This window comes from Heterodontus francisci, chromosome 8 (assembly GCF_036365525.1).
Source record: "Heterodontus francisci isolate sHetFra1 chromosome 8, sHetFra1.hap1, whole genome shotgun sequence".
In the NCBI taxonomy this organism is placed as follows: Eukaryota; Metazoa; Chordata; class Chondrichthyes; order Heterodontiformes; family Heterodontidae; genus Heterodontus; species Heterodontus francisci.
Window position 1 is genome coordinate 4266503 of NC_090378.1, and position 14763 is coordinate 4281265.

Below are 14763 nucleotides of genomic sequence, written 5' to 3' on the forward strand. Positions count from 1 at the left end.
TCAGTAAGTGGCAAGAACAGCAGTTCGAGGAATGCTGAATGTCTCGGCGATATCTGCAATCGTGGGTGGATCCGAAACACAAAGGGTAGAATTTCAGTTGGAATCCACATAGAATAAGTCAGAGCTTCCTGTTTTAATTTCAGATTTCCAGCACTTGCAATATATTGCTTTGGTCAAGTACTTTTGAAGTCTAGTCACTGTTGTAATCTCTGAAATGTGGCAGCAAATTTGTCACAGCATGATCCCTCAAACAGCAATGAGATAATCACAGAATTGTTACAGTGCAGAAGGAGGCCATTCAGCCCATCACGTTCTCAGGCAGCACATTCCAGACCTTAACCACTCGCTGCGTGAAAACGTTTTTCCTCATGTTGCTTTTGCTTCTCTTACCAAATACTTTAAATCTGTGCCCTCTCGTTCTCGATCCTTTCACGAGTGGGAACAGTTTCTCTCTATCTACTCTGTCTAGAACCCTCCTGATTTTGAATACCTCTATCAAATCACCTCTCAGCCTTCTCTTCTCCAAGGAAAACAGTCCTAACTTCTCCAATCTATCTTCAAAACTTTGTTTCTTCATCCCTGGAATCATTCTCGTGAATCTTTTCTGCACCCGCTCTAACACCTTCACATCCTTCCTAAAGTGCAGTGCCCAGAACTGGACACAATACTCCAGCTGAGGCCAAACTAGCGTCTTATACAAGTTCAACATAACCTCCTTGCTCTTGCACTCTCTGCCCCTATTAATAAAGCCCAGGACACTGTATGATTTATTAACTGCTCTCTCTACCTGTCCTGCCACCTTCAATGACTTATGCACATATACACCCAGGTCTCTCTGGCCCTGCACCCCCTTTAGAATAATGACCAGGTAACTTGTTCTAATGATGTTGGTTGAGCGAAAGATATTGGCTCCAGGACACTGGAGAGAACTCCCCTGCTCTTCTTGGAATATTGCCATGGGATCCTTTGCACCCACCTGAGAGGGCAGATAGGGCCTGGAAGACGGAGAAGTTATATCAACTATCTTACAGATATCTGTAGTCACCTCCTCTGCAGGCCAAAAGGTTTGGGGCCCAGAAATTCCTCCAAGGTGCTCACAGCCCACATCTGTAACTTCACTGGGAAGCAATGACAAAAGAACCAGAGAAGAGATGGGATATTTTCTTGTGAATTGTTGTGATCTGGAATGTGCTGCCTGAAAGAGAAGTGGAAGTAGATTTAGTAGTAAATTTGAAAAGGAAATTGGATAAATAGATGAAAAGGAAAGATTTGCAGGGCTATGGGGAAAGAGCAGAGGTGTGCGTCTAATTGGATAGCTCTTTCAAAGAGCCAGCACAGGCACGGTTGGCTGAATAGCCTCCTTCCGATGAGGCACTCTACAGCCTACTGGACTCAACGTAGAGTTGAACAATTTCAGAGCATGACCTCCATTTTTAAATTTTTTTAAATTTATTTTATTGTTTAACCATGTGCCTGTCTTAAACTTGGTTTTTCATGTTTTTGCTTTTGGACAGTGCTGTTCATTATTCTGTCATTAACACTCTCTCTGGACAAATGCTTTGTCTTTGACAACTGTTACCACTCCTTTTGCCTTTTGTTCTGTGACATCTTTTTCAGTTAATCTCTCCTGCCCTTGGCCCTATCATACAACTTCTCTTTTGTTCTTCTTTCTCCCTCCCTTCTTTCACTTGCTCAAAACGGTTTACATTTCTAACTTTTGCCAGTTCTGATGACAAGTCACAGACCTGAAACGTTAACTATGTTTCTGTCTCCACAGATGCTGTCAGACCTGTTGAATATTTCCAGCACTTTCTGTTTTTATTTCAGATTTCCAGCATCTGCAGTATTTTGTTTATATTATAGAAATGTGGGTGTAAGAACAGGGTGGGGAATTAAAATGGCAAGCAACTGGCAGACTGAGCGGTGGCGTACTGCAAAGCGGCCACCCAACCTATGTTTGCATGGGAAGGTGCCGTGGGAAGGGGATGAGGTGTCAGGAGTGATTGAGGAGTGAACCAGTGTGCTGCGGAGGGAACGGTCCCTTCGGAATGCTGACAGGGGAGGGGAAGATGTGTTTGCTGGTGGTATCATGCTGGAGGTGGCGGAAATGGTGGAGGATGATCCTTTGGATGTGGAGGCTGATGGGTGGAAAGTGAGGACAAGGAGAACCCTGCCGTGGTTCTGGGAGGGAGGGGAAGGGGTGAGGGTAGAGGTGCGGGAAATGGGTCGCTTGCCCTTGAGAAGGTGGTGGTGAGCCTTCTTGGAACCACTGCAGTCCATCTGTTGCGGGTTCAACTACAGTGCTGTTAGGGAAGGAGTTCCAGGATTTTGAGCCAGCGACAGTGAAGGAACGGCGATATAGTTTCAAGTCAGGATGGTGTGTGACTTGGAGGGGAACTTGCAGGTAGTGGTGTTCCCATGCATTTGCTGCCCTTGTCCTTCTAGTTGGTAGAGGTCACGGGTTTGGAAGGTGCTGTCTAAAGATCCTTGGTGCATTGCTGCAGTGCATCTTGAAGATGCTACACACTGCTGCCACTGTGGTGGCAGGTGCTGGAGGGAGTGAATGTTGAAGGTGGTGGATGGGGTGCCAATCAAGCGGGCTGCTTTGTCCTGGATGGTGTTGAACTTCTTGAGTGTTGTTGGAGCTGCACCCATCCAGGCAAGTGGAGAGTATTCCATCACAATTCTAACTTGTGCCTTGTAGATGGTGGACAGGCTTTGGGGAGTCAGGAGGTGAGTTACTTGCCACAGGATTCCTAGGCTCTGACCTGCTCTTGTACCCACGGTATTTATAGGGCTATTCCAGTTCAGTTTCTGGTCAATGGTAGCCCCCAGGATGTTGATAGTGGGGGATTCAGCAATCGTAATGCCATTGAATGTCAAGGGGAGATGGTTAGATTCTCTCTTGTTTGAGATGGTCATTGCCTGGCACTTGTGTGGTGTGAATGTTACGTGCTAATTATCAGCCCAATCCTGGATATTGTCCAGGCCTTGCTGCATTTCTACATGGACTACTTCAGTATCTGAGGAGTCGCGAATGGTGCTGAACATTGTGCAATCATCAGCGAACATCCCCACTTCTGACCTTATGATTGAAGGAAGGTCATTGATGAAGCAGCTGAAGATGGTTGGGCCTAGGATACTACCCTGAGGAACTCCTGCAGTGATGTCCTGGAGCTCAGATGATTGACCTCCAACAACCACAACCATCCTGCTTTGCGCTAGGTATGACTCCAACCAGCGAAGGGTTTTCCCCCTGATTCCCATTGACTCCAGTTTTGCTAGGGCCCCTTGATGACATACTCGGTCAAATGCTGCCTTGATGTCAAGGGCAGTCACTCTCACCTCACCTCTTGAGTTCAGCTCTTTTGTCTATGTTTGAACCAAGGCTGTAATGAGGTCAGGAGCTGAGTGGCCCTGGCAGAACCCAAACTGAGCGTCACTGTGCAGGTTGTAGTGGTGTATTAGTGATTTGGATTATAACTCCAGATGAAATAGTGTCAATGATTGGAACACCAAAGGATGAGGAGAGGACAATATTGATCAAATGGGGGAATTGATGTTCTGTTTTGCTGTTTCTGCTTCACAGCAACCGCAGTGCTAACTCCATGTGCCTGTTGGAGCTGTGCTGGGCCTGTTCGGAATGGAACTACACGAGGGCAGAGATGGACCACAGATGAGAGATGGTCGAGGAGCGTGGAGTGGTTGACTATTACAAAAGGATTCAAAGTGAACCACGAAGGATAACATATCCTAGTCACAGTTATAGACAGAGGAGGAGTCCATACAACCCCCTATTCCATCACTCAACTAGATCATGACAGATCTGTATTGTAACTTCATTTAGAGTCTCTTTTTAGAGTCATCTACAGCAATGGAAGGAGGCTATTTGGCCTATCAAGTCCATGCTGGGTCTCCACAGAGCCATTCAGCCAGTCCTACCCCCACTCTCGATCCCCGTAGCTCTTCAAGTTTATTTCCTTCAAGTGCCCATCCAATGTCATTTTGAAGTCATTGATTGACTCCTCTTCCACCACCCTTGTGGGTAGCGAGTTCCAGGTCATTACCACTCGCTGCATTAGATCCGTAACCTCCAACACTGCTGTCTGACAAAACAAAAATCAATCTCAGTCCTGAAATCTTCAACTGACCACCAGCCTCAACAGCATTTTGGGGGAGAGAGTTCCAGATTCCCACCGGTGAAGCATTACTACCTACCATCAGCCTGAACAGCCTAGCTCCATTTCTAGGGCTGTTTCCCCTCCTTACCCCATTCTAGAGTCCCCCACCAGCAAATAGTTTCTCTGTATTCACCCCAACAATTCCATCAATTATCTTAAACACCTCAATGAGATCTTCCGTATTCAAACAGTGGGCAGCACAGTGGCGCAGTGGTTAGCACCGCAGCCTCACAGCTCCAGTGACCCGGGTTCGATTCTGGGTACTGCCAGTGTGGAGTTTGCAAGTTCTCCCTGTGACTGTGTGGGTTTTTGCCGGGTGCTCTGGTTTCCTCCCACAGCCAAAGACTTGCAGGTTGATAGGTAAATTGGACATTATAAATTGCCCCTAGTATAGGTAGGTGGTAGGGGAATTGAGGGAAGGTGGGGATGTGGTAGGAATATGGGATTAATGCAGGGTTAGTATAAATGGGTGGTTGATGGTTGGCACAGACTCGGTGGGCCGAAAGGCCTGTTTCAGTGCTGTATCTCTAAATAAAATAAATAAACAAATACAAGCTGAGTCTGTGCAAGCAATCCTCATAATTTAACCCTTTTAGCCCTGGTATCATGCTGGTCAGCACGACTTGTGATGGAAAATGGTCCAAGGGTGCTCACCTGGCTTGGAGCCTGGTGAGTTGTTGGGAACATGAATCTTGTTAATATTATCGATTCAAACCTGCAGTCTTGTGCCTGTAATGATGATCAGTTCAAAACATGCAGTTAGGAACATAGGAGATAGGAGCAGGAGTAGGCCATTCGGCCCATCGAGCCTGCTCCGGCATTCAAACAGATCATGGCTGATCATCTGCCTCCACGCCATTTTTTCCAACTGTCCCATATCCCTTGATGTCGTTAGTATTCAGAAATCTGTCTATTTCTGTCTCCTCATCTCAGTCTTAAATGGCCTACCCCTTATTCTGAGACTGTGTTCCCTGGTTCTAGACTCAACAGCCAGAGGAAACATCCTCTCCACATTCACCCTGTTACACCCTGTAAGAATTTTGTAAGTTTCAATGAGTTACAAAACTTCAAAAGTATTTCATTGGCTGTAAAGTGTTTTGGGACATCTTGAGGTTGTGCGAGATGCTATGGCAATACAAGTTCTCCTTTCTTTCTATGTGTCTAATTTATTCTCTTGGATATTCTTCCTCTGCTTCAGAGAGCATTGAGAATGATTTCCTGTTTTGGCATTGCCTGACATCCTTCTTCTTTATCTACACAGATTGGTATTTAGTGTAAATATTCTACAGTTCATACATTTCTTTGGCCTGTTTAGTGTCTGTATTTGGATTTTAATTTCAATGTTAAGTTGGGATATTTAATGAAACTTTCCCAGCCTGGCTGGACCTGGGCACTGTCTCTGTCCCACGTGGTCCACAGCTGTCACTCAGCCACAGGGGGCGGGGTCACCACCTCCCACTCACCCATTGGCTGCTCAGCTCAGCGCGTCATTGCAATTGCAGTGCGCATGTGTGGAGGTTGTGGAGCTTCGCGGAGCAGCTTCTGGTGAGTCGCTTGAGTCAGTGTTCCTGGGGGAGGGGATAGACCCCCAAACCCGCCCCCAACATCCCTAAACCCCACCCGGGGAGGGATAGACCCCCAAACCCGCCCCCAACATCCCTAAACCCCACCAGGGGAGGGATAGACCCCCAAACCCGCCCCCAACATCCCTAAACCCCACCCGGGGAGGGGATAGACCCCCAAACCCGCCCCCAACATCCCTAAACCCCACCCGGGGAGGGATAGACCCCCAAACCCGCCCCCAACATCCCTAAACCCCACCCGGGGAGGGGATAGACCCCCAAACCCGCCCCCAACATCCCTAAACCCCACCCGGGGAGGGATAGACCCCCAAACCCGCCCCCAACATCCCCAAACCCCACCCGGGGAGGGATAGACCCCCAAACCCGCCCCCAACATCCCCAAACCCCACCCGGGGAGGGATAGACCCCCAAACCCGCCACCAACATCCCTAAACCCCACCCGGGGAGGGGATAGACCCCCAAACCCGCCCCCAACATCCCTAAACCCCACCCGGGGAGGGATAGACCCCCAAACCCGCCCCCAACATCCCTAAACCCCACCCGGGGAGGGGATAGACCCCCAAACCCGCCCCCAACATCCCTAAACCCCACCCGGGGAGGGGATAGACCCCCAAACCCGCCCCCAACATCCCCAAACCCCACCTGGGGAGGGGATAGACCCCCAAACCCGCCCCCAACATCCCCAAACCCCACCCGGGGAGGGGATAGACCCCCAAACCCGCCCCCAACATCCCCAAACCCCACCCGGGGAGGGGATAGACCCCCAAGCCCGCCCCCAACATCCCTAAACCCCACCCAGGGAGGGATAGACCCCCAAACCCGCCCCCAACATCCCTAAACCCCACCCGGGGAGGGATAGACCCCCAAACCCGCCCCCAACATCCCTAAACCCCACCCGGGGAGGGATAGACCCCCAAACCTGCCCCCAACATCCCTAAACCCCACCCGGGGAGGGGATAGACCCCCAAACCCGCCCCCAACATCCCCAAACCCCACCCGGGGAGGGATAGACCCCCAAACCCGCCCCCCACATCCCCAAACCCCACCCGGGGAGGGATAGACCCCCAAACCCACCCCCAACATCCCCAAACCCCACCCGGGGAGGGATAGACCCCCAAACCCGCCCCCAACATCCCTAAACCCCACCCGGGGAGGGATAGACCCCCAAACCCGCCCCCAACATCCCTAAACCCCACCCGGGGAGGGATAGACCCCCAAACCCGCCCCCAACATCCCCAAACCCCACCCGGGGAGGGGATAGACCCCCAAACCCGCCCCCAACATCCCCAAACCCCACCCGGGGAGGGATAGACCCCCAAACCCGCCCCCCACATCCCCAAACCCCACCCGGGGAGGGATAGACCCCCAAACCCGCCCTCCACATCCCCAAACCCCACCCGGGGAGGGATAGACCCCCAAACCCGCCCCCAACATCCCTAAACCCCACCCGGGGAGGGATAGACCCCCAAACCCGCCCCCAACATCCCTAAACCCCACCCGGGGAGGGGATAGACCCCGAAACCCGCCCCCCACATCCCCAAACCCCACACGGGGAGGGATAGACCCCCAAACCCGCCCTCCACATCCCCAAACCCCACCCGGGGAGGGATAGACCCCCAAACCCGCCCCCCACATCCCCAAACCCCACCTGGGGAGGGGATAGACCCCCAAACCCGCCCCCCACATCCCCAAACCCCACCCGGGGAGGGATAGACCCCCAAACCCGCCCCCCACATCCCCAAACCCCACCCGGGGAGGGATAGACCCCCAAACCCGCCCCCACATCCCCAAACCCCACCCGGGGAGGGATAGACCCCCAAACCCACCCCCCACATCCCCAAACCCCACCCGGGGAGGGATAGACCCCCAAACCCGCCCCCCACATCCCCAAACCCCACCCGGGGAGGGATAGACCCCCAAACCTGCCCCCCACATCCCCAAACCCCACCCGGGGAGGGATAGACCCCCAAACCCGCCCCCCACATCCCCAAACCCCACCCGGGGAGGGATAGACCCCCAAACCCCACCCGGGGAGGGATAGACCCCCAAACCCCACCCGGGGAGGGATAGACCCCCAAACCCCACCCGGGGAGGGATAGACCCCCAAACCCGCCCCCAACATCCCTAAACCCCACCCGGGGAGGGATAGACCCCCAAACCCGCCCCCAACATCCCCAAACCCCACCCGGGGAGGGATAGACCCCCAAACCCGCCCCCAACATCCCCAAACCCCACCCGGGGAGGGATAGACCCCCAAACCCGCCCCCAACATCCCTAAACCCCACCCGGGGAGGGATAGACCCCCAAACCCGCCCCCCACATCCCCAAATTCCAACCGGGGAGGGATAGACCCCCAAACCCGCCCCCCACATCCCCAAACCCCACCCGGGGAGGGATAGACCCCCAAACCTGCCCCCCACATCCCCAAACCCCACCCGGGGAGGGATAGACCCCCAAACCCGCCCCCCAAACCCCACCCGGGGAGGGGATAGACCCCCAAACCCGCCCCCAACATCCCCAAACCCCACCCGGGGAGGGATAGACCCCCAAACCCGCCCCCCACATCCCCAAACCCCACCCGGGGAGGGATAGACCCCCAAACCCGCCCCCCACATCCCCAAACCCCACCCGGGGAGGGATAGACCCCCAAACCCGCCCCCCACATCCCCAAACCCCACCCGGGGAGGGATAGACCCCCAAACCCGCCCCCCACATCCCCAAACCCCACCCGGGGAGGGATAGACCCCCAAACCCGCCCCCCACATCCCCAAACCCCACCCGGGGAGGGATAGACCCCCAAACCCGCCCCCCACATCCCCAAACCCCACCCGGGGAGGGATAGACCCCCAAACCCGCCCCCCACATCCCCAAACCCCACCCGGGGAGGGATAGACCCCCAAACCCGCCCCCCACATCCCTAAACCCCACCCGGGGAGGGATAGACCCCCAAACCCGCCCCCCACATCCCCAAACCCCACCCGGGGAGGGGATAGACCCCCAAACCCGCCCCCAACTTCTCTAAACCCCACCCGGGGAGGGGATAGACCCCCAAACCCGCCCCCCACATCCCTAAACCCCACCCGGGGAGGGGATAGACCCCCAAACCCGCCCCCAACATCCCTAAACCCCACCCGGGGAGGGATAGACCCCCAAACCCGCCCCCAACATCCCTAAACCCCACCCGGGGAGGGGATAGACCCCCAAACCCGCCCCCAACATCCCTAAACCCCACCCGGGGAGGGATAGACCCCCAAACCCGCCCCCAACATCCCTAAACCCCACCCGGGGAGGGATAGACCCCCAAACCCGCCCCCAACATCCCTAAACCCCACCCGGGGAGGGATAGACCCCCAAACCCGCCCCCAACATCCCTGAACCCCACCCGGGGAGGGGATAGACCCCCAAACCCACCCCCAACATCCCTCAACCCCACCCGGGGAGGGATAGACCCCCAAACCCGCCCCCAACATCCCTCAACCCCACCCGGGGAGGGATAGACCCCCAAACCCGCCCCCAACATCCCTAAACCCCACCCGGGGAGGGATAGACCCCCAAACCCGCCCCCAACATCCCTAAACCCCACCCGGGGAGGGATAGACCCCCAAACCCGCCCCCAACATCCCTAAACCCCACCCGGGGAGGGATAGACCCCCAAACCCGCCCCCAACTTCCCTAAACCCCACCCGGGGAGGGATAGACCCCCAACATCCCTAAACCTCACCCGGGGAGGGATAGACCCACAAACCCGCCCCCAACATCCCTAAACCCAGCCCGGGGGGATAGACCCCTAAACCCGTCCCAACATTCCGAATCCACGCCCGGGGAGGGATAGACCCCTGAACCTGCCCCCAACACCCTGAATCCCAGCCTGGGGGGCTAGACCCCTAAACCCGCCACCAACAGCCCGAATCCCCTCCCAGGGGAGATAGACCCTCAAACCCACCCCGAATCCCTGTCCAGGAGGGGTTAGACCCCCAAACCCGCCCCCAACACCCCGAATACCCACCCGGGGGGATAGACCCCCAAACCCACCCCCAACACTCCAAATCCCCGCCCAGGGGAGATAGACCCTCAAACCCACCCCGAATCCCTGCCCGGGGGGAATAGACCCCCAAACCCACCCCCAAAATCCTGAATCCCCGCCCAGGGGGACAGAGACCCCCAAACCCACCCTAACCCCTCCCAAACCCAACTCGCCATACCTCCCTCCCAACCTGTATTCCTGTTCAGTGGGAGAATGGGCCCAACAAGCCTAAACTCTCACCCCCCCCCCCCCCCCCCATACCACAGCCACCCTAACCACCCCATTTCCGTTCTAGAGGGGGACAGAGGCCCCCAAGTCCCATCACCCGTAATACCACCTCTAACCCCCAGTTCCTGTGCTGGGGAGAACTGAGGGCCCCTCATTACCCCAAGCACCCCAAGTCTAACACCACTCTGTTCTGAGGGGTATGCGGGAGGGCAGAAACCCAGCCCCCACCCTGTTCCCCAGTGTCCGGCTGAATGACCGGACCTGGTGCTCTTTAGTACGATGGCCACTTGTCTAATGTCCTGTGTTTCTTTGCCTACTCAGTGTCATGGCTGCTACAGTCTCTGCGGCGAATGTTTCCCTTCAAACCATCGGCAGCAGAACCATCCTGGTGCGGCATCTGCCATCCGAGCTAACACAGAGCGAGAAGGGGGAACTGCTGAAATATTTCGGAGCGCTGTCTGTGCGAGTTTTATCAGACAAAGGAAGACTGGTATGAGAACTACAAAGTAGCATTAGTGAGGGAACAGGGTATTGTGTTCCCATCCGCAGGCAGCAGCTTCTCTCTCATTTTAAATCTTAGGGTACGGCAGTATACTGCAGGGATCACATTGCTAAATTGGTGATTGAGGCCTGAACTAATAATTCAGAAAAGGATAGTTCAAAGCCCATCATGAATTTGAATTCAGATTTTAAACAAAATAATTGTGAAGGTAAAAAAGCTGATCTCAGTAAAAATAGCTATGAAGCCATTGGGTCATCATAAAAACCCAAGTGGTCAATGAAAGTCTTTCTGAGAAGAGAACCTGTCATCCTTACTCAGTCTGGCCCTTGGGAAACACTCTCCTCTCTGAGTCAGAAGGATGTGGCTTCAATTCCTCTCCCAGAGACATCAGCACAAAATCCAGACTGACACTCCTGCAGCAGTACTGAGGGAGTGCGGCACTGTCAGAGGGTCAGTACTGAGGGAGTGCTGCACTGTCAGAGGGTCAGTCCTGAGGGAGTGCTGCACTGTCAGAGGGTCAGTCCTGAGGGAGTGCTGCACTGTCAGAGGGTCAGTACTGAGGGAGTGCTGCACTGTCAGAGGGTCAGTACTGAGGGAGTGCTGCACTGTCAGAGGGTCAGTACTGAGGGAGTGCTGCACTGTCAGAGGGTCAGTACTGAGGGAGTGCTGCACTGTCAGAGGGTCAGTACTGAGGGAGTGCTGCACTGTCAGAGGGTCAGTACTGAGGGAGTGCTGCACTGTCAGAGGGTCAGTCCTGAGGGAGTGCTGCACTGTCAGAGGGTCAGTCCTGAGGGAGTGCTGCACTGTCAGAGGGTCAGTCCTGAGGGAGTGCTGCACTGTCAGAGGGTCAGTCCTGAGGGAGTGCTGCACTGTCAGAGGGTCAGTCCTGAGGGAGTGCTGCACTGTCGGAGGGTCAGTCCTGAGGGAGTGCTGCACTGTCGGAGGGTCAGTCCTGAGGGAGTGCTGCACTGTCGGAGGGTCAGTACTGAGGGAGTGCTGCACTGTCGGAGGGTCAGTCCTGAGGGAGTGCTGCACTGTCGGAGGGCCAGTACTGAGGGAGTGCTGCACTGTCGGAGGGCCAGTACTGAGGGAGTGCTGCACTGTCCGAGGGCCAGTACTGAGGGAGTGCTGCACTGTCCGAGGGCCAGTACTGAGGGAGTGCTGCACTGTCCGAGGGCCAGTACTGAGGGAGTGCTGCACTGTCCGAGGGCCAGTACTGAGGGAGTGCTGCACTGTCCGAGGGCCAGTACTGAGGGAGTGCTGCACAATTGGGAGTGCGTTGTTTGATGAGATGTTAAAACCGAGGCCTATCTGCCCTTTCGGGGATGCCTTGGCCCTGTTTTGGAGAAGAGCTGGGGAGTTTTTCCAGTGTTCTGGCCAATATTTACCACTCAATCAAGGTAACTAAAACAGATTATCTGGTCACTATCACATTGTTGTTTCGGGGATCTTGCTGTTACATTTCCTTACATTACAACAGTGACTAGACTTCAAAAATACTTCATTAGGTGTAAAGAGCTTTGCGATTTCCTGAACTTGTGAAAGGCGCTATAGAAATGTAAGTTTGTTCATTTGTTATTTCTTAGTGTTGGACTCCCCTCTGAAGTGGTCTAGCATGTCATTAGCTAGTGGTCCAAGAAGGGAACCCTGAGCACATTCTCAGGGTGACCTGTACTGACACAGGTTAGGAATCTGCTAATGTACCGAGGGGGGTTGTTGTGGACTGGTGATGAGAACACATTGACATCCTCTGTGCTGCTTCGGGGTGGTGCCCAGGCTATTCCTTCCCAGGGGATGAGGCACTAATATTTCTGGTGTTAATTAATAACAAAGCATTCTGTTCTCAGAACTCCATTAAGTTTAAAATGTACTTCTTTTGCAGAAACATACAGCTTTTGCCACTTTTTCATCTGCCAACACAGCAGCTAAGGTAGGTTATATGTTAAAACACCACGTAATTACTCAGGGAGCGAACTGATGAGAACGCTGCACTGTCGGAGGCTCAGGACTGAGGGAGTGCTGCACTGTCGGAGGGTCAGTACTGAGGGAGTGCTGCACTGTCGGAGGGTCAGTACTGAGGGAGTGCTGCACTGTCGGAGGGTCAGTACTGAGGGAGTGCTGCACTGTCGGAGGCTCAGGACTGAGGGAGTGCTGCACTGTCGGAGGCTCAGGACTGAGGGAGTGCTGCACTGTCGGAGGGTCAGTACTGAGGGAGTGCTGCACTGTCGGAGGGTCAGGACTGAGGGATTGCTGCACTGTCGGAGGGTCAGGACTGAGGGAGTGCTGCACTGTCGGAGGCTCAGGACTGAGGGAGTGCTGCACTGTCGGAGGCTCAGGACTGAGGGAGTGCTGCACTGTCGGAGGGTCAGGACTGAGGGAGTGCTGCACTGTCGGAGGCTCAGGACTGAGGGAGTGCTGCACTGTCGGAGGGTCAGGACTGAGGGAGTGCTGCACTGTCGGAGGATCAGGACTGAGGGAGTGCAGCACTGTCGAGGGTCGGTACTGAGGGAGTGCTGCACTGTCGGAGGGTCGCTACTGAAGGAGTGCTGCACTGTCGGAGGATCAGTACTGAGGGAGTGCTGCACTGTCGGTACTGAGGGAGTGCTGCACTGTCGGAAGGTCGGTACTGAGGGAGTGCTGCACTGTCGGAGGGTCAGTGTTTTGGATGAGACCTTAAATTATGGCCTGATCTCTTTCAGGTGGATGAAAAAAAAAGGCAGCTCACTGCCACCTTTTCAAGGGAAGCTAATAATCGTCAACTGGGGAGGCGGTGGCAGAGTGGTATTGTCACTGGACCAGTAATCCAGATGCTTAGGCTAATGCCCTGGGGACATGGGTTCGAATCCCACCACAGCAGATGGTGAAATTTGATTTCAATTCATAAATCTGGAATTAAAAGCCAGTCTAATGGTGACTATGAAACCGTTGTCGATTGTTGTAAAAAAAAAAAAAAATCTGGTTCACCAAAGCCCTTTTCGGCCAGAAATCTACCACCCTTACCTGGTCTGGCCTGCATGTGACTCCAGACCCACAGCAATGTGGTTGATTCTTAAATGCCTTCAGTAGACAATTAGGGATGAGCAATAAATGCTGCCCTTGCTGGAGACATCCAGATCCCAAAAATGAATAATATGAAGGAAGCCTGTGGTGGTGGGCACTGGATATGTTTAGTTTAGAGATACAGCACTGAAACAGGCCCTTCGGCCCACCGAGTCTGTGCCGACCATCAACCAACCATTTATACTAATCCTACACGAATCCCATATTCCAATAACATCCCCACCGGTCCCTATATATTTCCCTACCACCTACCTATACTATGGGCAATTTATAATGGCCAATTAACCTACCAACCTGCAAGTCTTTGGCATGTGGGAGGAAACCGGAGCACCCGGAGGAAACCCACGCAGACACAGGGAGAACTTGCAAACTCCACACAGGCAGTACCCAGAATCGAACCCGGGTCCCTGGAGCTGTGAGGCTGCGGTGCTAACCACTGCGCCACCCATGTCACTCAGTGTCTGCTCTCAAACATAAAGGGGATCTAGTGGTTGGGAGCAGCAGAGGGTCTTTGGGAAGTCATCTGCAATCAGGAAGCAATGCTATAAGAAGTGGGCCTAGAGACGCTGGGACTGTTCTTAGAGCAGAGAGATGGGAGGGAGATTGAATAGGTCATGTCATAATCATGCATGGTTTTGATAAATTAAATAAGGAGAAACTGTTTCCAGTGACAGGATAGTCAATAACCAGAGGGACACAGCCTTAAGGTAATTGGTAAAAGAACCAGAGGGGGAGATAAGGAGAATTGTTTTTTTACACAGTGAGTTGTTGTGATCTGGAATGTGCTGCCTGAAAGGGCGGTGGAAGCAATAGTAACTTTCAGAAAGGGAATTGGATATCATTAGCAGGGCTATGGGAATGGGGCGGGTGGGTGGGACTAATCAGATAGCTCTTTCAAAGAGCCGGCACAGACAGGATGGCCCAAATGACCTCCTGTGCTATAGGATTCTATGATTCTAGATGGTTGATTAAAATGTGGAAAATTAAAATAGGATTAGATTTGGCGATTCATGAAGGGATAACATCAGGAACCGACTTGATCGGCAAAATGGCCTGTTTCTGTGCAGTAACAATCGAGAATGAGATGTATTTGTCATTGTGAACAGTTACTGGTGACTGATGGTTCATAGTCGGAGCTTATTTAGAGGCCAATTCCCGAATGGATGTGTATTTTACAAAGCACCA

The 14763-nt window shown here is 53.8% G+C and overlaps 1 protein-coding gene across 3 annotated transcripts in view; it reads left to right on the forward strand.

The window, feature by feature from the left end:
* Positions 1–5688: 5688 nt before the first annotated feature.
* The window catches only part of rnpc3 (RNA-binding region (RNP1, RRM) containing 3), a 54393-nt gene continuing 45318 nt past the window's right edge, over positions 5689–14763 (forward strand). For all 3 annotated transcript variants that reach the window (XM_068036559.1, XM_068036560.1, XM_068036562.1), the window contains exons 1-3: positions 5689–5726; positions 10338–10506; positions 12401–12448. In XM_068036559.1, the coding sequence (XP_067892660.1) occupies positions 5689–5726; positions 10338–10506; positions 12401–12448 (255 nt within the window). The remainder of the gene's footprint in view (positions 5727–10337; positions 10507–12400; positions 12449–14763) is intronic.